Consider the following 25,585-nt stretch of genomic DNA (forward strand, 5'->3'; position numbering starts at 1 on the left):
GTGCCTTAGGGAAAGTAGTACCCGCGGTCTGTATCACTCCGCTATTTTTCCTCAGCAAGAAATGTGCTCCGCGTTTTGAGAATATAGTTCCGTATGTTTTGTAATTTGAAGTGGTTTCCGCGCCTAAAAAAATGCTTTAAAGGTATTTTCTTTTTTATTAAGATCGTAGGAATGTTTTAAAAACGTTTAAAAGAAAAGTCCAGAAAGTTCAGAAATACCGAAACTATAAACACGAAATGACAGGTTAAATCGTAGTTGTAATAGTCAATCAGCTGCTCATAGTATTGGTATTATTATCTTTAAGAGTTGCCAACCTATTTCCAAGCGTACACGGATTACGTGCATAATAGAACCATGCTGTTTTGTGTTGTTTCGTTGGAATCCTGATGTGCGGCAAAGTATAAACCGTACGGCAAAGTATAAACCGTACGGCAAAGTATAAATATGCAGCAATTAGCAGCTTTCTGTACTATAAACAGTACGAGGAAGCCAACTTTGTCGGGTGACTGTTGGAAAAAACTGTTCCATGTCCCTCATGGTAAAACTTGAACTGAACAAGTCTTAGCACATGATGAAGAGCAATGTGTCATGTACAATGAGCAATACATAATGAAGAGCAAGTCTAATCACAACGTGGCTCATTTACGTAAATTAAAGTCGAATTTACGTAAGAATTAAAACTGAATATACTCGAGTTGATTTGAAAGGAATTTGTACTAAAAGCGAATGTGTTTTAGAGGGTTTACAATACGTTTAGCGGATTTTATACATTTTAACTGGTTATACTTATTTCTATTACAGTGCAACGCTACATATAAAACAAACATTTTATTATGTAGTGATCGTGCTTACTAAACTGTAGCTAATTGAAAAAAATCCACTTAACACTTAAAAACTGTTTAAACAATAATTGTATAAACATTATTATTTTAAAATTATTATGAACTAAAGTTTAAAAATAATTACCGGCTCTATATTGCCTAAAAAAATCAGTCCGGCAAAAAGTATGAAATAAAGCCCTTTACATACTTTGCCTAGTAATGGAATGACTATATTTCAGTTGTAAAGCACAAGTTTTTAGGACAATCTCATATTACTTTGTCCTACACAACTGTGGGCATTCTGAATGACAGGCATCATATACAATACCTAGTCAAAGTGTATACTTTGTGTGTATCTTCACCTGTGGAATTTTAAACTGTTTTTTGTAAGTGAACGGGCCAAAACCTGGTCTTGTATGAAACGATATTAACATTATAGTACTATTTCATACTTTGCCTAAAAGATCTAGACACTGTAGAATGTCTAGTCTAGCTATAAAATGCCTGGATCTTATACTTTGCTGGTAACATACACTTTATTATTCTGATTAGATAACAAGTAGTCTGATATGAATTATTCTCTGGTTACTTTATCCGCTTGTGTATTTGTCTAGGTCTAGGGCAAGGCTAGACACTGACATTGACACTGAAGTGTCTCCCCTCTTTCTCCCTCATCCTCTCTCTTTTTCCCTCTCTTGTCAGTTTCTCAGTTTCTCCGTGTGAGCTGTTCACTGTTGAGCTCGGAAGTAGAACATCTCACAAGGTAAGAAGCATTCGCCTCAAGTTCATTGCTACTTTCACATTGTTTATGAATTATTTGGCGTTACGTTTGCATCCCTGTAATCTTGGGTGGTTTTCGAATTTTGTTGTAGTTTATTTATACAAAAGTTGAAGTAAGGATTGGGAAAAATAGGATTTAGTATCACTAACTAAGTAGTCACTAACATACACATTAGTATCACTAATGTGGCTTGATTAGATCATGAATTAAATGACTAGTATTTTGCTGGTATTTTCAATAATCATCAAAGTACTGAAAAGTATAATTGACTTTTTTTCCCATAACCCTTACTCAGAGTTTGATAATTATGTTGTCAATGGTTTAAGTGATATTTTTGCAGAATTTCAAAAATGCTGTCCAATAGGAATACACAAGATTTACATTTAACTTTTTCAACATTCCATGCCTGCCTCATGAGACAGTGTTTATGCAACAACAACAGTTTTGAAACTTTACAAAATTAATAATACTTTTATTGCTCAAGCAATAATTTTTACTCATTTACTTGTACAAGTATCAAAACTACATTAAACAAATTACCTGATTTGCCGGTAAACAACATATTGCATATCGCATATTGCATATCATAATTACCATCCTCTTGACCAAAACTTACAGATAAAAAAATACTTCAACATATAATAATTAATTAACTAATAATTAACTTGAGTGTCAGGCGGCATAAAAATATTAAAAATTAACTGAGCATCAAAATAATCGTCCAAGGAATAAAAGCTCTGTTGGCAACACCACGACTTTAACTTCGGTGTATAATTTGCAATATTCCACCATCAATTTATTCCTATAAATTTTATGAAGCAGAAATTTTAAAAAAATGTTTGAAATACCTACTTAATAAATTTTGTAAAGTTATAAATTTTTTGGTTCATAAACGGTCAAACATCTTTGTGGGACACTCTGTATATATTTTCTCTTCAATTTAAGCTGAGGTAGGTATTAGTTTAGTTGGCATGTCATAAACGTGGATTAAGTATCACTTCTCATTGGTAAAGTGATCTAATTTGTATAGTTTTGATATAAAATGTTAATGAAGACTTTTGTTATTGACTAAGATAAAATATTTGTACATTTTTTAATGATTTACAAATGTTTTTTTATTGAATTCTATAAATTCTGTTATTTAGTTTTAAGTTTGACATTATCTTTCTTTTCAGTTAGTCTATGCAATGATAAGTTTCTTAAATGTATACATTTATTTTTATTACCTCTAAGGCCTATAAAATTCTTTTTAAGACCGTTATTTAATTTTAAGAGAAGGCATTTGATAATATTATAACAATAATGACAAAGCAGCTGTACATTTAGCTATAAGCTCTGTGTGTTATGTGCTAATAAACATGATTTGATTTGTTTTTTATATACAGGATTGGCAGTACTGTTTTTTTATATACCAGATAACTTAATACCGTACTGGTAAAGGTATTACAGTATACTCAACTTTGAGCGACACTCATAAAATGAAGTCAAAATATTTACACTAAAAACATTTGCCATAAACATATTAGAACTGGTCATTTTATTTGGGAATTTTAAGACTCAAAATAAGTTGGATGAATCATGAATCATTAGGATTATCCCACAACGAGAGTAAACAATCAAATAACGGTACTTACGTATTAAACGGAGGCCACATATTTTACAGCGCGCTTATGTTAGGTTGGGTTATCATAAATATATGTTTTTCTTTATCAAATTAAACTATCTTAACCTAACCTAACCAACCAAACTTGCTGATGGTGAAGGTTTACTAATCGAATCGAATCTGTAGGTTAGGTGGCCTCCGTTTAATACGTAAGTACCCAAATAACTGGCAAAACAACATGACATTTGTGTTTTTATTATGTACAAAATACTGTCCATCTTCACATGATACATATTGAAAAAAATATTGTAGGGTATGGATTTAAAAATGTCAAGAGAAGTGTCATACCGGTAATGCTTGCATAATGCATATAGTCTTGTGTTTTTATGTTTAGTTTTTTATGGTAAGTTACTCTGTTAAACATTTAACACTACTCCATGGCAAACTTCCAGTGAAACTGGACCACCATAGCTCAACCTACCACTCACACTTTAAACATGTGTTCTGCACTTCTAATAATTTATTTTGTTAGATTATTTTTCAAACTCAACAGGAAGTAGTAGTTAATTTGACAGAATAACAATAAGGAAGCAAGGAAAGATGAGTTTGTAAGGAAGTGTAAAAGAAAATGCAAAAACAAAACAGTAATCACCCAATACAGCCCTAGGGATAGAAACTTGGCATAAGTGGTGAAGAAGATGATATTTACTGTGGAATTTGATGGACAAGATGGTTATGTTATTTACGATGATTGTATAAGATTATTTGCTATTAAATAGCTATTGAAAATTCTATATTGAGAAATCAACATAATCATGGAACTGGATCTCTAAACCTTGTCACAAACACAGCTTACCAACAGTTTTATTGTAAAAATAACACATTTGACATTTGATTTTTCAAGATAAGAGTGTTTTGAACATTCTGTTACAACCTTGCTGTCAAACTTTAGTTTTGATTAGAGAAACATATTAATAAAAATTTGAGTAGCCTACTACTAAAATGTGATTTCAAACAATGATGAGTAATTACTTGCACCTTTTAGCGAATTTCTCAATTAGGGAATAAGCTATTACCGTAGTACTCATGGTAAGACCTGAACCTGGGACCGATTTACTTTTTCCTTTTGAGGTCCCTAGAGGCCAAAAACACCATCTGTTCAAATTTATATAAACAAATTCATATTAATTAGTGTAAATAGGTATATATTTGTCCGTTACCACGATAACTCGAGATAACTAAACTAAATATATAAAAGGCAAAGCCCTCACTGACTGACTGACTCACTCACTCATCACTAATTCTCCCACTTCCCATTTACCTAGGAGGCTGAAATTCGGTACACCGATTCTTTGGGCATTAAATAGGAAAACAAAGTTAATACACCAATACATTGTACTTCTAGAAAGTATTGTTTTCCTCATAATGTTTGAGTTTTGAGAAAAAACCTCATAGCTGTAAAGATTATGATTAAAAATTTAATGCAACTATTGTGATTTTTCCTAATAAATTTCATTCTTTCACTGTTTACCTTCGGTTTGATGACAAGCTAATAGGAGAAAGTATGTGTCAGATTGCCGATACAGTTTATTTTAATTTTACATATTAAATATTAGATAATATTGATAATTTACATTATAATTATTATTTCTCACAGTAAAGCAATTTGCACAATCAAGAAAGTAATTTAATAACAATAATTCAGAGTAGAAAGAAAGAGTACCCGGTATAGAGATTAACTAATATTTCTTTAATCCATTTTCTAATCTTCATTAATTTCATAATCTTCATTCATTGGTAATTGGCAAGATGTGAACCTAAGGACCTTCATAACAAAAGTCCTGAACTGTAACCAGTCACTAGATAACAATGACTTTGATCTTTACATTACATACAAAATTCTATCAGCATATAATTTTTCCTATAAGGCTAAGACAGCCTTGTGGTTATAGTATCCTTTGTCTGCAGGATTCCAAAATCCCTTGCAAATTTATTGCAATCAGAGAAAACATCCTCCTAATCAAGATAGTTTTCACATGTCTCTCACCATTCACCATTTCAGTGCAAAATATTTTCCCATTCTCAAGATTAGCTTTATCAGCAGGCCTGGTAGATTAATGGATTCTAAATTTGCTATCTTTAAGCCTTGATAACTCGTTTGTTTATTTACTTGCCTAAAATCCAAAGTGGTGAATTTTGTCTGCAGTCTACCTCATAAGAGAAAATATAACTATATGAATCCTGCCATCTCGATTCTGTCTATTAACACATACAAATAACTATATATACATTCACTTGGCAATACAGTCTCTCAAACATTAAAAACGTTGTTTTTGTTACACTTGATTTTTTTAGTTTGTGTGTTTGAACTACACAGTACCAATTTTAATTGATTTAACAGAACATTTTGATTTAATAAATATCCTTAGAATTTTAGGAAAAAGATCTCTCATTCTTTGCCTTTAGAAAAATTTGATTGTTTTTTTTATGTAACAGAAAATACAGTTTTACAGTAATTATATGTTCTATATGTTTTACAGTAACTATAAACGTCTTTCCAATTGAATGACATATTGAATATCAAAGAAGATTTCCAACTTGGGAAAAATCAGTAAAAAGCTGTTGAAAATAATCGCAAATGATTTAAGCAAAATAGTGAGTACTTACCAGGATTCTTCATATGTATATGAACTTTTGTGAACATGTATTGTAACTACTCCGGTGTGGAAGCTGTTTTAGTCAGACAACAATGCTACATAGTGCGTGGAACAAGCAACATATTACCTAGTAATCTTTCACTTCCGGAGACCAGCACCATACTTTGGGAATCGACTAAATACATGTAAAAGAGTGAAAATCAGCCGGGAGGCAAGCTTTAAAATAATTAGGTCACGGGCAGTGACGTCATCAAAATGGCCGCTCATCCAATAAAATAATGTCGCATATCTCGGAAACCACGTAACCGATTTTGACGCATGACATCTTATTTAAAAGGTCTAATCATTATCTGTAAAAAAGGTAATTACATCTTTAGGGGTTAAACCAACGGTTTCTTTGTATTTTAGAAAATATTAATTTTTTTCGCCCCACAAAATGGGTTTTTAGATTTATCATTTGGAAAAATTAAAAAAATCTAAATTTACTTTCCACCATTGAATCCAGCTTTAAAAGATGAACAATTTAGTATTTTGAATCATCACTCTATGTATATTGGTTATCGAGTAGTGAGTAATTTAAAGTAGTAAACACAGAACACTCTGTCCCCCATGTTATCCTTATGGAAAAAAACATTCTATATCTCAGTTATTTTTTAACGTATCTTAATACAACTTGGTATGTGGTTTCACCTAGTTGAGCTACTTGATAATGACTGTAAAATATTTATATTTTACATTTACATGGCAGCAAACCTACATACTCATTTCCCATGTTATTCGTATCGCAAATTTTTATGCATGATTATTTATGAACATATTATGTTGACAAAACTTGACGTTGAGCTTAATTTTAATTAATTATCTAAGCATTTGAAATTCACTGAGTATGCAAGTCTACTGCAAAGGGGGTTTTATAAACATTAGTAATTTTATTTTGGGAAATATTTCTTTCCTGGGTTGGTCAGACTGATAACCGACAAGAGATCTGATGGCAATTTGTCGCAATTGTTGAATAAGAAATGTGATAAAATCCTTATTAACGTGTTGTTTTTGTTTCTTTTGAGTTTACATTTTTCTAGTAATTTTCATATGGGGTTTGACGTCTTTTGTGCTTCTTAAAACATAGAAATCGTTGACCAGAAATCGTTCAAATGTACATATGAGTAGTAATAGATTAAGTAAATCACAAAACTGTTTTCCTGTTACAGGTATTAGGTTTTTCAATGCCCTCCCTGGTATTGTCCGTTCCCAGAGGAGATCAAAATTTGTATCCATTGTGAAAAATTGGCTTGAGTTGAACCCATATTACAAATTTGATGAATTTTTTGATGCCATGAAGGCTGCACAAAACTTAAATACTTATTAAGTCATGTCATGTACTTCTACTGAAAGGTATGTTTGTTTGACAATTATATTTTGCATGGTTTGCTGTGTGAAGATTTTGACAGAAGTGCTGTTGTTTGGTTTGCAGTGGATTATTTTATTATTTTGTATGTTTTATTTTTTTTCAGGAAAGACTGAAATATTATTTTTAGATTAATATTTTATGTAAGACAAAGCCTATTGTAATCAACTTAATGGCCGAAATAAATCTTGAATCTTGAATCTTGAATCTTGAATAGTTATTGATCGTTTAGATTTTTAAAGTGGTTACCTGAAGAATCTAATATTCATAGTCATTTTATTTTTGGGTAAAAATCTTTTGGGCTTTTCAAAACATAGTTATGGATTGTTTTTGTGGCTACCCTACCTGAAGCGTATAGAATAAGATATAGGATGTTGGTACGCATTTAAGGCTTTGGAATGTGGATTCCTCACTTAAACATATTAACACGTAGCATTAGACTGTTTATTTAATCTTTGTATTTAACTGAAGAATAGTATGAAATACGGCTTGGCGTCTCTGTTATTTCCCTTTAACAAATTAAAAATTGTATTATATATTTAATGTATATAATACGTGAAGCCGTTTTTGTTAACACTACTACTCCCTTATTTGTGGGCCAATTTCAGCATTTGAGGTGGCAAAAGATTCGTCTTAATTTCTAAGAAAAAACCACGACTTGATATTATATGCTTAGACGAGAATCTCCCCCAGACGAATTCCGAAAATAATTCAGACGGAGGCATGAACTATTTCAAGACAAGATTAAGTTGCACTCCATTTGATATAAAATCCACCTGCAAAATAATAAAATTTGCATACTCAAAGAATTTCAAATACTTCGATAATTAATTAAAACTACGCTTAACGTCAAGTTTTGGCAGCATATTGTTGTATGAAGTGTTTAAGAAGGCCAAGTTTGGGTTATGTAATATGGGCTAAAACACCAAAGCACCGAGGAATGGTGCTCAGTGACCCGAGGGAAAAGTACTGAGGGAAAGTGATTAGGGAAAAGTGCCCAGTACTTTCGGCCGGGGGCGGATACTGGGTACTTACCCCCACTCTCCAAGCATCTTACGAGTTACGACCCTATATAAGGAGCATTCTTGGGGGACTTCAACATGTTGGACCTCCGGGCCCGACCCCGTCGGTAGGCGCCACCGGTGGGGTATGCACTAGAAGCGTGTTGAGCCTCGGCGCTCCCAATACTAGAGGCGTGCTAAAACCCGGTACACCCCAGTACTAGAGGCGTGTTGAGCCCGGTACACCCTGCACTAGAGGCGTCTTGAGCCCGGTGCAGCTTTTTGGCGTCTTGAGCCCCGGCATCCGTTTTATTTCAGTTTAAGTCCCCAGTGGCCAAAAAAACTGCCTCCCGGGACCATGGATCCGTCTGGAGGGGGATGAAGAGGCCCACCTCCACTATTTAAGAAGAGAAAGAGTTGTCTGGGAGAGACGGCAGCGGGCAGTCTGCATCTGCCAACGGAACGGGCAACACCGACGGTAGCTGCTGCGTTTGGAGTAGTAACCCACTCAGCATTTTCCGAGACGGAGCCAGTTGGAGGACTGCAGGAACCGTGTCGATAGGACTTCTGTGAGTCACTACGACGGGACAGCGTCAGGAAGGAGAACCAACGTGGGGAACCCAGGACAGCAAAACGGGACGGAGGGGTCTCGAGCCGATTGACCAAGACGTCAAGGGACCGCCTAATAGATTGCCCTGGTCTGTGGGGTTTCGAAGTAGAAGTCATTTGTCAATAGTTTTTGTAAACAGTTCTGAGAATAATAAATGTATCATAATTCCTACAAGTGTTCAGTCAATCTGAGTCCCGAAAACTTCCGAAAAGGTCTAAAACTGTAAAGTAAGGAAAAGCTGAGAAAGTACAGTAGGTACAATGTTCATAAATAATCATGCATAAATATTCACCATATGAATAATATGGGAAATGAGTATGTAGGTTTGCTGCCATGTAAATGTAAAATATAAATATTTTATAGTCATTATAAAGTAGCTCAACTAGGTGAAACCACATACCAAGTTGTAATAAGATACGTTAAAAAAAATAACTGAGATATAGAATGTTTTTTTTCCATAAGGATAACATGGGGGACAGAGTGTTCTGTGTTTACTACTTTAAATTACTCACTACTCGATAACCAATATACATAGAGTGATGATTCAAAATACTAAATTGTTCATCTTTTAAAGCTGGATTCAATGGTGGAAAGTAAATTTAGATTATTTTAATTTTTCCAAATGATAAATCTAAAAACCCATTTTGTGGGGCAAAAAAAAATTAATATTTTCTAAAATACAAAGAAACCGTTGGTTTTACCGCTAAAGGTGTAATTACCTTTTTCATAGATAATGATTAGACCTTTCAAATAAGATGTCATACGTCAAAATCGGTTACGTGGTTTCCGAGATATGCGACATTATTTTTTTGGATGAGCGGCCATTTTGATGACGTCACTGCCCGTGACCTAATTATTTTAAAGCTTGCCTCCCGGCTGATTTTCACTCTTTTACATTTATTTAGTTGATTCCCAAAGTATGGTGCTGGTCTCCGGAAGTGAAAGATTTTTACACTTGTTCCACGCACTAACAGCTCAAGGAACTTTTCTAAAAAAATAAAAAATAATAATAGAGTTGTTATTTATAAAAAATTAAATATTGTTACAGATGTGGGCTCCATGGCAGCAATGGCTGGTGTGGTTAGCCATTCGTCCTGTTGTCGCCGTGTTCTGGACGTTGTCTCACATCTTGTGTATATTTCACCGAACAAATACGCTACCTCCAGTCTCCAGCCAGTTGTTGCTCTACAGTGCGTCCGATCTCGCCAGGATGGTCAGGAGTAGAAAGGTAAAGGATTGAAAAAGCTTAAGTGGATATCGACGAGGCATGGTATGTTTTTTTTCCTCTCGTATCTACGCCAGTGGCAGTTTTGCAATGAATTCAAACACTTTTAAGGGAAAGCGGTCCAAACCCATTCAAGTTTTGTGAACAGATTTTTAACTTTCAGGCATCTTGAAAACAAGGTGATTTTTTCCAAACACAACCCATAAATTACAAATACAGAGAGTGACTGTTTAGGGACATAGTAAGCTGATAACTTGGCACCCCTGATTACCTGATAAGGATTGTTACATTAATTGATATCTACACGATTTAGAATTATTTGGAATTTTTATGAATAAGAATCAGCATGGTTTTTTTTTACAAAACCCATAAGATTAATAGACTTCTGGGGAAAAAGTAAGTATTGTGCTGTATTAATTTATCTTTAAATTTATCATATTCTGTAGGCTTTTTGATTCACTAGGTACTGGAGTCTCACCTGGAAACTGAATTGCAAACCTTTCTTGATTTATAACAAACTATACCATATTGTACAATATTTCCACAAGTTTAAAGTCGAGTTGAGCAAGACATGTAATGGCAAGGCAAGGATGGCTTCAGAAATAAGAAGAATATTTTATTTTATTTAAACAATGTAAATTTTAAGTTGCATTGCAAAGTAGGAGCAAGCGGTACAAAACAATTGACCTTGAATGTGTTCTTCTATACAATTATATAAGCTTTGAGCTTGCGAAAATGTAATATTGTGGGTTATTTACAATAAATTCCAAGTAACACTAAACATACAAACAACAATGCAACACTGCTAATCAGCTGATCGGCAATGAAGTAAATAGAGCAGGATTGCCAACCTGTGAGCTTGTTTGTCTCTAACAGCGACTCTCTATATTTGTACCGTAATTAATTTTGGTTGCATTTTATAAAAAACACCCAGTTGTTTAGTTGTCAGCTGAACTGCAGCGTGATAGTTTCCAAAACTACAATTTTCATAAAAAATGGAAAGAAATATCCATATACGTCCCAAAATATGAAAATACTTTAGAATCTTCAGGTATGGGTCGCCTTTGTGTCTCACATAAGTTTCTTAAGGCATCAGTTTAGCTTGCATGAAGTAACAAGAAAATATCAAAGTATGAAGTTTATGCATGTTATATTGTTGCATTGCTTTATGATATATTGTTTCAGGTCCATTGCCAAGATATAATACAAGCATATGTAACCAGAATAAAGGAGGTGAACCCCATCATCAATGCAGTGGTGCAGTCTAGGTTTGACCAGGCATTGGAGGAGGCTAAGAAGGTACAATATAATAGCCTACACATAGGTAACAATAATATAGGCATCGGTACAGTATAATATATGTTTTCAACCATACAGCCTCCAAGTTTCATTCACAAGTATCTGTTTTTCATCCTTGTTTTTATTACATTTTGTTTTATATCTAAATCCACACACTTATTTAGCTTATTTTCTCCCTATTCAGATCACAATATTATGACTACAGTTGTTAAATAAAATATACTACATTTAGGATATTGAAATTTTGCTCAATCAAATAACATCTCATATAATTTTTGCAAATTTCATTTAGATATAAATAGTTGTACGGAAAATGTTATATCCTCACTTAACTTAGGTACCGGTATCAGTAAAACTAAACAATAATAATTCTATAAACATTGTAAAAGGGAGTTTAAATCTTACAACCACCATTCCATACCTCCCAAAATGTTCATGCAATACTCCTGGTTGATAATTTTACCTTGGGTTTATTGGTTTATTGAACACATTTGTTATTTCAACATTCAGTCATCGTTTTATCACCAGATTTTCAATCATCACAAACGAAACAAACTCACTTTGAAATAAACGTATAATTCATGGATAAATTAACAGCACCAACATAACCAGTAACAAATACAGCTGATAAAGTACCGTAGTTAAGGATTTAATCGGAGGAGGAGGACATTTGGATTTGGAATTCTAAAACAAATTGTAATAACAGATTCCTTTATTTGTACAGATTGACGCCATGTTGGCAGAGACGTTATGTACTGAGGAAGAATTAGCCAGGGACAAGCCATTGTTGGGAGTACCTATAACAATCAAGGAGAGTATACCAGTCAAAGGTATGAATGTGCTTGTGCTATGATTGTTCCATTACAAGAAACAGACATAGTTAGTACCTTTCACCATATATATCTACTATTGTGAATTAGGTATCTCATCCCCATGATGACATTTTTGCCAGTTTCAGATCAATAAGGGTTTATGCAAGACTGACGATAAATTTGCAAGTGTAGACCAGCCTTTCATTATAATATCTCCTGAAAAATTAACGAATAGCTATAAGTTAGATTGCGTACTAAAATATAATGATGCACTAAAATAACACACTAAATACTATTAACAAAAAAAAATAATTAATTGAGGGTTAACTACTTGCAAAAAGATAGAATCTTTTTGAAGTGAATTTGTTGCTAAATTCTCTACACAGATTACGGATTAAATTCTGCTGGAAATGAATTCTAGCACCACTCACACTGTTTCTTTTCCACCGCATATAACAAGCACCCGAGCTCGAGCTGGAGGTTTGTTTATAGCTGTTTAAAATTCAATTACCTCTTACTGTCAGATGATCTGCATTTCTAACAACAGACAGAACAAACCAGCATTATAAATACCCCTGCAACAGTGTTCCTGCAGATTAAGTGAATTTCCATTTGCTTGATCGGATTTTCACTAAAATTATTTCTTGAAATATGTCACATATATTCTCTATTTAAATCACCATAAGTTTAACGAGTAGCCAAGTTTGTTGCTACATGAAAGGTAATATAGTTTGGTTTTACTAAAATTTATTTATAGCTTAGAATAAAATAAATAAATATTGAAAATTTTGATCAAAATATTCATAAACATGCTACTGTGCATCAATTTACTTATTCTCCATGTTAAAATTTTTTAGAAATTTCTGTGCAAACATTTATACTTTAAAACAACGCTTCAACAAATTATTTTCCCTACAGACACCCGACAAAGTGGGCTTCCTTGCACAGATTATAGTACAGAAAGCCATACTTTGGCGCAGAGTTTTTTCTTTGCCGCACACCACTATTCCAACCAAACAACACAAATTAACAGCATACTTTTATTATACAGGTAATCCGTGTACGCTTGAAAATAAGTTGGCAACACTTAAAAATATTACGACTACGATCAGCTGGTGCAGCATTTCCCATTTCGTTCAATGTTTGGATTTAACCTAATCTAAAAACTTATTGTACAGTGTTTTGAAAGACTAATTATTTATATGCTTTATAGTAACTGTAGGAAAAATATAATGTGTAACACGAATGAGTCAAAAACTAAACCTACCTATTTTTTGTTGCCTATTGTTTTAGAAGTCCGGTCATGCTGGTTCGCATACTAGTTATTTACTATGAGACTTACGGTAATAGTGTATTCCCTATATGGGAGATTTGCTAATAGAGGCTGACGTATGTGTGTAGGTATGAGCAACAACGCTGGTGTACCCAACAGGTCCAGAGTTGCTAAAGAAGACTCTGATGCGGTGGCTAGACTGAGGACTAGAGGAGCCGTAGTTCTCGTTGTGTCCAACACGCCAGAGTTGTGTCTGAGCTGGGAGACGTACAACCCTGTGACGGGGAGGACCAACAACCCTTACAACACTGCGAGAACATCCGGGGGCTCCTCAGGTGGAGAGGTTTGAACAATTTGTTCTTGGTTCTTGGTTTTGGTTTGGTTCTTGGTTGGATTCATTCTTTGTAAGGATCATTACAAGTCCTGTGATTGTCTACATGGGGACATGTGGTGTCTGTTCTCTACTGTTTTACAGAATTGTTTCTTTAGACCTTCAAAATTAAACTTCAATAGTGATCTTGCCGTTCTTGCATTTGAAATTCCCTGACAAGAGTTAAGATGTTGTCCAATGACAAAAGGAAGTCTACTTCTGTTATTTGTATTCAGTCAATTAAAAAATAACTTTATTAGCATTCAGTGTAACACATTTAATGGAACATTCCAGCAAAATTTTCCATTTTATCTTTGACATGAGCAAACTCGGATTTTACTAATTGCATTGTTTCCCCAACACAATAACAAAAACAACAATTAGATGTTGTATGACATCATCTCACAGAAATATATGAAATAATCGTTATCGTATTAGTTAAAGCTTTCTCAAATAAATTAATTAGTGAATAGAGTAAATAAACAACACATGAATGATTCAACAAACTACATTAGATGGGTTTTGTACTGTACCTTATTTATTTGTGATATGTTGACAGAATCTTTCTCTATTTTTATTCTAAATGTGATTTTTAATTTACATTTTAGTACTAGGTTAAGCATAAATAACACTCACAAACTGACAAACTTCAAATAATTTACCAAAACAAGCTTTGTCCCTTAAAATTAGTAGTTTGTACAGTACAATCCTTATTTTTTGGAAAAATTGGGACAACAATAAACACGTTATGTGTAAATTTAATATATTATTGTAGTATACCTTTGACTTTTGTATAGGTACTGAAATAGACATCCCATCTATATGGACCAGTGGTACGCAATTCTTTTTTTGATAAAAGAAAAACATAGATGAATGAGGCAGCCACTATTGTGCTAGTGACTAAAACTCTATTCTCTTCTTCGTTATCTTTTGTTACCACTGAGATAGTTGATGTTATATGAAAGAAGGTTACAATAAGTCATCCTATTGATTACCTTGGTAAAAAAATCTGCATATGCGAAATGCGATATAAATAAGGAAGAACTTATGTAAGCGCAATCTATCATTGCCTCACTTCAACTTCGTCCAATTTGGTCAAAATATTAACGACAACTTTAATCAAACGACTCAATGAGTCAATTACTATAATAAGTAGTAAAAAAAAAGTGAGTAGTGGTACGTGCGAATCATACACAGAGAAACGTCTAATCCATACAAAGTTTGTATCAAGCAGATTCGAAGATAATCTAGTGTTATGTATTTGTAATATTTATCTTCATAAAGGCCTAACATTTTATCTTTACTCTATCCTCCTAATACATAGGTAGCATTTAGATAAATAGTATTGTTTTCGTCAACATTTTTTTGTGTTGGGTGGAAACTTGTTTTGGAAATTCCTTCTAAACCCAAAAAAGGGGTTTTCAAAGTGATGTCTGTATTTACTTCAACAGTTTTTGCAATTTTTATGATTTTAACAAAAGCCTATAACATTTAATAAAATCCACACCTGTAATCCATTTTTCATGAAATTTGTTATGTTTAAGGTATCTTTCAGCACTATTTCCCCCTTTAAGTTACCTATTATAATTGTTTTGAATTTTTTGCCCGTGAAAGTAGTTAGGATGTTCAATTTTAATGTCAAGCTAATATATTAAAGTATGTGTCAGTTTGCTGACAGTTTATTTATTTATGCTACTGTGTGCAGGGAGCTCTGCTGGGTTCAGCTGCCTCAGTTATTGGTTTGGGTTCTGACATCGGAGGTTCAGGTCGGGTTCCAGCCAGTTTCTGTGGAGTGTTCGGCCACAAACCTTCCTCAGGTAAAATTAAGTAAAGGATCAATTTTATTTCAATTTATTGTAGATTTTAATATTAGGTTTACCTATATTTGGTTTAAAAATCTGTACTGTATAACTCACTGTACCTATCCGAGATTTGTTAAGATTCTCCTCAGGATATGTGTTTATAGCACCTATTTTTCACTCTTGTCCACGGAGGTCCTGACATGAGTCAAGGATTATTTGTATTTGAATTTTTAAATGGTTGTGCTTAATATTTTTTTTATTATTTTTTATGTGAATACAGGTGATATCTAGGAGTTTGCTTCACTTTCTATGAGTGAAGCAAATGCCCCGCTGGGTTGTTTCTTGCTCTGATCATCCAGCTTTTTTCGTTCATACTAAACCATGGCCCAACATCTGATATGAAAAATGAGCGGTACTTATAATTTTTCTACTGGTCGTTTAATAAGGGGTTCTAGTACTGTAACTGGCAAACAAACAAACAAATTTCTCCGCAAAAGAATTCTTAAAATTGAATGGGTTTTGGTAGTAACTTTAGTAATCATAAATAAATAAATGTTTACACTATAATTTTTGCATTAAGCAAGATGGATGGATTGGATGGACAACAAAAATGATTTCACGTGAAAAAGTCCCTATTAATTGGCAAAAACTATTTTAATATGTGTTGTGTTGTGAACTTTTTGTATGCTTCCAACTACTAGTTACTCATTTTATAGTTAGGTAAGTTAGTTTATAAGTTTACCTAAGACAAAGCGTTCAGGAAAAAAATCAATATAAAAAAAATTGTCACAAGTAGTAGCAAAACTGCAGCGTGAGAAAGTGTTTAGTAACAAACGTACTGTTTATTTTATTTAGAAAATAAATGTTTGTATGACTTTGCAGGTTACATAAATGCCAAGGACCACATGCCTACATCCGAGGACCCCCTGTGGCCCAAAGTGTTTGTGTTTGCTCCGATGGCGAGATACTCCGAGGATTTGCCACTGTTGTACTCTTCCTGTGTAGAAGATGAGAACAGACTGAAGGAACTGAGACTGGACGAACCTGTAAGTGTACAGCTTTGGGTCATAACGTATAAAACTAAAATAAACCGTATCAGCAATCTGACATATACTTTCTCCCACTAGCTTGTCAACAACCCTTAAGGTAAGTAGCAGGAGTAACTATGATTTTTTATGTGGAACACCCATCTAAATATATACTTATACAAATTTGAACAAATAGTGTTTTTGGCCTCTGTGGACATCAAAATGAAAAAAGTAAATTTGTCCTGTAATTCAGTTAATTTGTGTTTTTACCAAGAAAGTTTTGGGGTAGTTTTTATTTTTTCCATTTCTTATGTATTTTGGGGTGCTGAATCCGAATCTGAGGTTTGCCAACAAAAATTCTTGACGCAACATTGACAAAAATGAGAAAAATATGGAAAAAATTATATTTTTTTTTATTTTTAGCTTATAACTCAGAAACTATCAACTTTTCGTTATTAGTCTATATTATAAAAATTAAAGTACACAAAATTTGCTACAAAATGTACCCCTAATGTGGTAATCTCCCATGAACCGTTTAGGCTCCAGAGCTATTTGAAAATTGGAACATTTTGTGTTAGTTTTTAAATTTCTCCAATTATTCTGTCAATGACATATATTCATTGTATATGCCCAGGCAAAGGTCCTATATAAATCCAAAGTGTTAAAATTGATTAATTTTTGTGTTACTAAACCGTTGATTTTTTAATTAGTGTACAGAAAAGTTACACGAACTGTTGCCGTTTAAATTATCCTCGCTCAGAGGGTTGTAATGAAGCAGGTTCTGGCAAACGTTTCGATGCATTATTTGTGAGCATTCTAGCTTGTTCATCTGGAAAATTAAAAAAAAGTTAAAAGTAAAAATAAATTTTTACACATAATAATAAGTAATACCAAAATCAAAATTATCAAAATTAAAATAACAGCAATCTGTTAATCATATAATATCGTATGCACCTGATGACGTGATAATAAGATATACGTAAATAATAAAATGTTATGTAGGCATATACTGTTGCTAAGCATTTATATTGTTTGTATATTTAAAAACTTAATAAATAAAGGAATGTGCGTTTGGTACTATACTTACTTTCTTACTTACTTAGACTCTAGCATCACAGCCCATTGTACATCCTCAATGGTATTGGCACCCATTATACAATTTTCTGTGTAAAATTTCAAGACCGTCGCATGGCTTAGAGTGATTGGCACTGTTACCATAGGCCGATACTAATTTTTTTACCCCCATTCATTCACCCGAATGTAAATGTAAACTCTAAGCGAGTTATGTCTACGCAGCTGCTTGAGTTGGGGGCAGTGAGGCAATGTTGGATTTAGTTTTCTAGCCAAAATTCTTATTGATTATCTTAAGTCAATTAACCCTTACCACTCTCATGTAGGCCTATGCCCTACGCCCTAGGACCTACAATCTATCAAATTTACACACAATGTAAATGCTTAGCAACAGTATATGCCTACATAACATTTTATTATTTACGTATATCTTAATATCACGTCATCAGGTGCATACGATATTACATGATTAACAGATTGCTGTTATTTTAATTTTGATTGTATTGATTTTGGTATTACTTATTATTATGTGCAAAAATTTATTTTTACTTTTAACCTTTTTTTAATTGTCCAGGTGAACAATCTAGAATGCTCACACATAATGCATCGAAACGTTTGCCAGAACCTGCTTCATTACAACCCTCTGAGCGAGGATAATTTAAACGGCAACAGTTCGTGTAACTTTTCTGTACACTAAATAAAAAATCAACGGTTCAGTAACACAAAATTAATAAATTTTAACACTTTGGATTTATATAGGACCTTTGCCTGGGCATATACAATGAATATATGTCATTGACAGAATAATTGGAGAAATTTAAAAACTAACACAAAATGCTCCAATTTTCAAATAGCTCTGGAGCCTAAACGGTTCATGGGAGATTACCACATTAGGGGTACATTTTGTAGCACATTTTGTGTACTTTAATTTTTATGATATGGACTAATAACGAAAAGTTGATAGTTTCTGAGTTATAAGCTAAAAATTACAAAAAACATAATTTTTTCCATATTTTTTTCATTTTTGTCAATGTTGCGTCAAGAATTTTTGTTGGCAAACCTCAGATTCAGATTCAGCACCCCAAAATACATAATAAATGGAAAAAATAAAAACTACCCCAAAACTTTCTCGCTATGAGTAAATTTAAATACAAATTTACTGGATTACTGGAGCTAGGTCTTACCATGCCAACCTAATAGCTTCTTCCCTAATAGGGTAAATTTGTTTCTGTAATAGTATAGTTTTTTGTGTAAGTAGTGCGTGAAGTAGCTTTTTGCTGCACACGAGAGAAATGTTTACGGACCAGCCGCAGGCGAGTGTGGAGAGTTTCTCGAGTGCAGCAAAGGCAGTTTGCACTCGTGTTACACATTATATTTTTCCAACAGTTACAACTCATAGAAATAATTAGTCTTTCAAACACTGTACAACACGTTTTTAGATTAGGTTAAATCCAAACATTGAACGAAATGGGAAACGCTGCACCAGCTGATCGTAGTTGTAAAATCTTGAAAATAAGTGTTGCCATCTTATTTTCAAGCGTATGCGGATTACGTGCATAATAAGAGCATGCTGTTTTGTGTTGTTTGGTTGGAATACTGGTGTGCGCCAAAGTAAAAACTATGCGCTTTAAAGTAAAAACCGTGCGCCAAAGTAAGGCTTTCTGTACTATAATCTATGCAAGGATGCCCACATCGTAAGGTTAACTGAAGAAAAAATCATGTATTTTCTTCAAACAGTTGAATCTTTGTATTTCATTGTTATGGTGAAAGCCTATGAAGGTAGTTCTGTGTTCTTAACTATTGTACTGTACCATGCCACACTACTTTACATTTGATCTTGTTTCAGGTAGATTTGAGGAAGGTGAAGTTTTATTACATGGACAGCGATGGTTCTAAGATAACCAGTAGTGTTTGCGGGGATGTGAAAGCAGCTCTCAACAAAACCATAGCCCATGTAGAGAACTCTCTAGGAGTGAAAGTGGAAAAGGTAAAGTTGTAAAGTGCAATGAATGATTCATTGGTTGGTTAAGTGAAACCTCGAATGTATCTACTGTTATCGGTAAAGTAAAGAATGTAATGGTTAAAATAAAATATGTACTTGTAGACACCGTTGAATCAGATATGAAAGTGTGTCTCCTTTTGCCCTTTTGATGTCATAGCTACAAACTGCCCAAGGTCACGCCCTGCTTTGATTATCATATGTTTGTCAACTCAACCGTATCAATAAACGTTTTACAGAACCGTCATTTTAACATTTTGTATACCAGTTCTAAATTTAGGATGTGAGTCCAAATGAAAATCATCCTCGCTAAAATGGATGATAAACTAAAGTAAATTACGAAATTCTAGGTAAATTAAAACTTAAAGTTCTGTTTCATTCTAACTCTTTACTCTTTCTTGTCTTTAACTATGCACCTTTTGTGTCTCATCCGTCTGTTGTATACTCAAAGGGTTTAATTATGTAAGTAAAGTGATTTCTTCTTTTCTCCTAATTGCAGATGAACATAGATGAGTTCAAACACACGGCTCAACTATCCTGCATCATGCTGTTAAGGATGAAAGCATGTCACACGATATTTCAAAAGTCGGAAGATAGTATAACTGTGGGTACAAATTGTTTTTTTTTTTTATGAAACTAAGCAATATGTTTATAGTAAAAGATATTTAAATTTTTAAAGAAAAAAGTGTTATGAGAGTGGAGCTTGATACATAACTGTACTTATAAGTAGGAGTTGCTGATGAGCTGCTCTCAAGGAAATGTGCTTTAGCAATTGAGTTTTTATTTTAATTTTTACTCAGGGGAGTTGAAATATTATGGCAATGCGTCTTGTATATCTGAATGAAATATTATTGATCAAGTGGAAGGTGAATGGAAGGGTTTCACCTCAGTGTGAGACCAAGTGTTGAGTTGCTTATTTATTTTTCTAGATATAAAATCTTGAGACTTAAATTTTGAGGTTCAGAATTCAATTCTTGAGCTGAGTTTATACAGTTAATCTCGATAGTTGGCTACTGCTGATCAAATAGTTTGAGTAAACTGATAATATTAATTGAGAGAACTTTGAGAACAACAGTTTTATTTATTCCAACAAGAAGTAAGACCAAAACAACACACAACAATAGTTGGACTCTTTAATTTAGAACATAAAAGATATATCTAACGCTCCTTTCACACTATACGGTTTTCGCCGTACTGATAAAAACCGTACAAAAGAAGAGAGCATGAGAGCTTTCACACTACACGGTTATGGCGGCGGCAGTAAACCGTCTCACAGCCACTGAACCGGACGGTTTTCGCGCCATGGCAGTGCGTCACTGATGTATTTAGCTATAAATGCAAGCTTTCATACTATAGTTTGGCCGCTTAGAAAACGACCTGCACGCTAATGCTAAACCAATGCTGTAGGAGGTCCCTTTCTAAGCGGCCGGACTATACACAGTTTTTTAACGAACAGCAGCCCACCAGCAAGTGCAAATATATCAGCTTTTGCAATGTTTATTGTATAGAATCTGACCTGTCAATTAGACACTGTTTATGTTTATTGTGATTTTGTAAACACAATTATCTTGATGTAGAGTCAGAAACCATGTATGTGGAAGAAACTTTGGACACGACGTAAAATCATATTGTTTTAAACTGGGCGATGGAGATATTATGAAAGGAGCGTTAGAGAGACACAGATCAAATAGTTTGAATGACTTAAATAGAGTAGTTACTGAACAAAGTAAATGTATGCGTGTTTGTGTTAAAAGAGACATTGAGCAAAATGTAGTATACATCAGCTAATATATCTTCCCTATACTAAGATTAATTGACAAAATGACACAATTTAGGAATTTATAGCTGTTAGACCTTCTGGTCTGCCGTTTTCCTTAATAGAATTTCATGTTGCTCTAACTCATTTCAGGTTATGAGAACTCTGTTATCTAATCCTGTTGAAACTTGCCAAGCTAATTTACTCTGTTGTTGTAGGAGTGGAAGAGTGTTTTGTGGCAGTGGATACTTTGGTTTTTATGTCTTTCACCTCATACACTTCATGCTCTTATTTATGGAGCCATGAAGAAGTGGTTTGCAGACGTATATTCGGAACAAGAGGCTTGCCGCATGGATGAGTGCAAAGATCTCATCTTTCAGAAACTAAATGTAATACTATAACTTTTATAAGCAAACAATAAGTCAATTTTTGAGAGCTGCATATTTTAAATCTTTTATTTCTGTAAACAATATTGTGGCTGTGTGATAAATCATAGCATTTAAGGGTTTGTTATGAAAAGTAACCTATTATTTAATACAACTATCATCTATGGTTCAAAAACTTAAAAGTGCAAAATTTATAGGGACTTAAAAAAAAATCAGTTAATTAAAAGATGTAACAAAACCAATGTATGAAATGTGAAAAAGTGCGGTACTTCACTAGAATCCCACTACCACAATCTAATACTTTGTCAACCCGTGCTATCTTAAGTGTTGAATAAGAAAGAATGTATTTTTCTTCAACCTACTCTCTGAAGAAATCTTATATTAGCCACAAATGCTATCTATTAGCCCTTAGAGTACATCTAAGGTATATGAGTTCTATCCTGTAAAAACATTCCTTACTTAAGTGTTGAAAGCTGAATAAACTTGTACATACTCCTAACTATTCAGGCTGGTCTTTAGTAGTTTTTAAATTATTACTTTTTTACGCCTCTCAATCTATTCCACAATGTTTGCACATGCCTATAGTGTCTAGTTGCAAATTAGACCCTTTTTGCAATGCTGAGTTTTGAAACAATAATGTTATTTGCAGGACTGCCTTGGAGACAATGGAGTTCTCCTGTACCCCGCATTCCCTGATCCTGCTCATCTACACATGCAGATCTACTTTAAACAGGTCAACGCTGCGTACTTGTCATTCTTCAACCTAGTAGACATGCCAGCCACAGCTTTCCCTGTCATGCTCAACAGCAAAGGACTTCCTGTTGGACTGCAGGTTGGCTAACTTGGTATTCATCATACTTAACATTTAGATATCTTCGGCGATTAATTACTCTTCTAGCTCTTTTCGGAGAGAGCTGGTGTAGTGGTAGGGCACGGGACTTTGGTCTCTGATGTCCCACGTTCAAATATTGCCAATCACCAATGGATTTTATGTTTCATGATGTATTACCCTGGATCAAGATATTGATAGATTTAAAAAGTTTAGGTTAACTGTTGTGTTAATTGATCATTGATCCTTTTAGTGTTATAGATAACTATAGTCGGGACCACGTAAGTTTGCAGTTGAGGGAGGAGCCTATTTACCACGTGACTTTGAAAGAGCCAATGAGGACAGTGCGGTGTTGCCAAATCCAATAATACCAGCTGATGTGACAATATTGTTTTAGTATTAATTAGTGTCGTCAACGGGCGGTATGGCAACGTCGCACTAGACTTGTCTTGTGATTGGCTGCCGTCAACTGCAAACTTACGTGATCCCGACTCTACATCTTTTTATAGTACTGGTAAGAGCACATCCAGTGGTACATTGAGCTACGGCCCCCTGCACTACACGTGGATGGTGAATCATAAATATCTCCTTGCATTCATGTAGACATGATCATCGTCTCCCGCGGTCAAGGAAACTCGTCATCGTTTTCCGTGATCGTTGCAATATCTTGTTCAAAATCTTTCATCTTGAAGACATCATCATCGTCTCTCGCGGTCATGGAAACAACGTCATTTTTGCCGCAACTGTGGTAAATTCATGGATATATTCTTCGGTTTTAAAGACATCATCTTCATCTTTCACAATCACGGGAACAACGTCAAAATCATCTTTTTCCACTATTGCAGTAAAATCATGAATATATTCTTCGGTTTTGAAGACATATCATCGGTCTCCAGCGGTCACTGAAATGACATCACCTTTTTTCGCGATTGTGGTAAGCGGTGGCAGTCAGACCTCAGTGCTCCTTGGACATCGGTGCCCCCTCGAGCTGCAGGGTTGCGGGGGTGTTATTTATGCCACTAAGCACATCTTCAGGTTATGAACATTAAAAAAATTTGTATCTACAATATAATGCCACGACTCTCTACACTAGTTTTAAGTAGTGTTTAAAACGGTTCCAGGCTAGAGCCAAGCGTCTTAGGATGTGAAGGTGGTCATGAAAGAAAAATCTAGCATACAGTCAGTGACTGATTTACTGCTGGCCTAGGGCTGTAGGCAAAAAGGGGCCGTAGCGTTTTGTACAAAAACATTTTTTTGAACAAAAATTGAAAGTTTACTTTATTATTAACTTACCATGATCATGGGTGACGATAATGATGTCCCCCTGTTTTTGAAGAGGTTCACGATCCCACCGAGATTGCTGGTGATGATATCTATATGTGATCGCAGAAGATGTTCACTCTTTCTCTGTGATCACGGGGGACAATCTCCCTGTGATCGAGTGAGATGTTGGCAAAATAACATCCAACATCATGTGAGATATTTGGCAGTAACAATAGTAGCTATATTGCCTTAGACAAATACTCTAAGAAAAACACTAAAATTATTTTAGAACAAAAGTTTTATTCCATAAGAAAACAAAGGAACAATAATTAATCATGTTAATATTTTTATGAGCTTAAATATATGTGTGTTTGTGTTAAAGACAGACCAAAGAAAAACAATTTTATAGGAAGATTATTTATTAGGTACAGGTATAACATAATTGGTAGATCTTCTACTGTAGTCTTCCATAGATTGCTTGTCTTTACGCCGTCCAAGTCCTGAATACAGTTTAAATCAATATTTTGTTTACTTTCTTTAGTAGAGTAATTTATGTACAACCATTTTATGGGAGATTTTCTAAAAGGATCCTAATTTGATGTGTTTCCATTTTCAGGCTGTGGCAGGTAGGGGTCAGGATCGTCTGACTTTAGCAGTCGCTCGTGAGATGGAGAAGGCATTCGGAGGATGGGTTCCTCCCACCGGGACAGATATGATGGAAGTCAAATCATGACCGGAGTAGAAATGGAATAAAATCTTGTAAATCATAAATGATGAAGCTAAGTGCTGTGAAGAACATAAAACTTTACCATCATTCAAGACGACATTTCATTGAAGTTTATACAACGTGAAGTGAGGCATGAAAAATATTGTGAGGAGTAATAAGTGTTAAATTGATCGCAAGTGATTTGTATTGACTAGCACATAATTCTTGGATGATTGGCAGCAAGTTTATGAAATGACTGCCGTAAGCTAATGTGGTAGTATGTTGTAATATAGTAAAATAACAAAGTGATCATCTGTGTAGTGCAACCACATCACATTTCTAAGGCCTAAAACTTTAATGTATTTTATTAAAAAAAAATTGAGTTTTACCTTTTTTAGATGCTACTGTGTTGCATCTATCAATAATAGGTATAAAGACTAGCACAGTTTGATTGATGCATATTTATCCAACTAAATTAATAAATTATTGATACATGTCTCAGGAATTGTGGAACTGTATAGTTTTATTATTTACTATTATTGTTCAGATTAAACTAAAAGAATCATTTACTTTCGGAGGTTAAGTTTAGAAATGCAAAATATCTAATAAGCATTTGATATTCACTTTTTTAGTTTTATAAATGGACTTGATAAAGTTAAAACATTGAAGTATATCTGCATTCTATTTTCATACCTGAGCAGTTCAAATAAAACTACCAAGGAATATTCTATTGAGAATCTAACTTTCCATGTCTTATATAAGTACCTACTTCTTTCATGAGATCTAATTTACTATACTATTAAGTTCTACTAATTTTTGTCTTTTGGTAACCTGTGGTACCAAGGATGATGAACATAAAAAAAACACATTTTAAATCTTTGCAGTATT

General features: G+C 34.0%; 1 protein-coding gene across 1 annotated transcript; it reads left to right on the top strand.

Annotated features, from left to right (window-relative positions):
* The first annotated feature begins 1,517 nt into the window (after positions 1–1,517).
* On the top strand, positions 1,518–25,585 carry LOC129005945 (fatty-acid amide hydrolase 2-like). Its single transcript, XM_054434981.1, has 12 exons — positions 1,518–1,584; positions 9,927–10,106; positions 11,289–11,402; positions 12,127–12,232; positions 13,616–13,830; positions 15,563–15,674; positions 16,542–16,705; positions 19,605–19,745; positions 20,257–20,361; positions 21,732–21,902; positions 22,549–22,731; positions 24,608–25,585. The coding sequence occupies exons 2-12, from the start codon at positions 9,927–9,929 to the stop codon at positions 24,722–24,724; spliced, it is 1,608 nt and encodes a 535-aa protein (XP_054290956.1). The 5' UTR covers positions 1,518–1,584; the 3' UTR covers positions 24,725–25,585.

This window comes from Macrosteles quadrilineatus, unplaced genomic scaffold (assembly GCF_028750875.1).
Source record: "Macrosteles quadrilineatus isolate MER2022 unplaced genomic scaffold, UCM_ALF_1.0 Scaffold_46__1_contigs__length_943047, whole genome shotgun sequence".
Taxonomy (NCBI): domain Eukaryota; kingdom Metazoa; phylum Arthropoda; class Insecta; order Hemiptera; family Cicadellidae; genus Macrosteles; species Macrosteles quadrilineatus.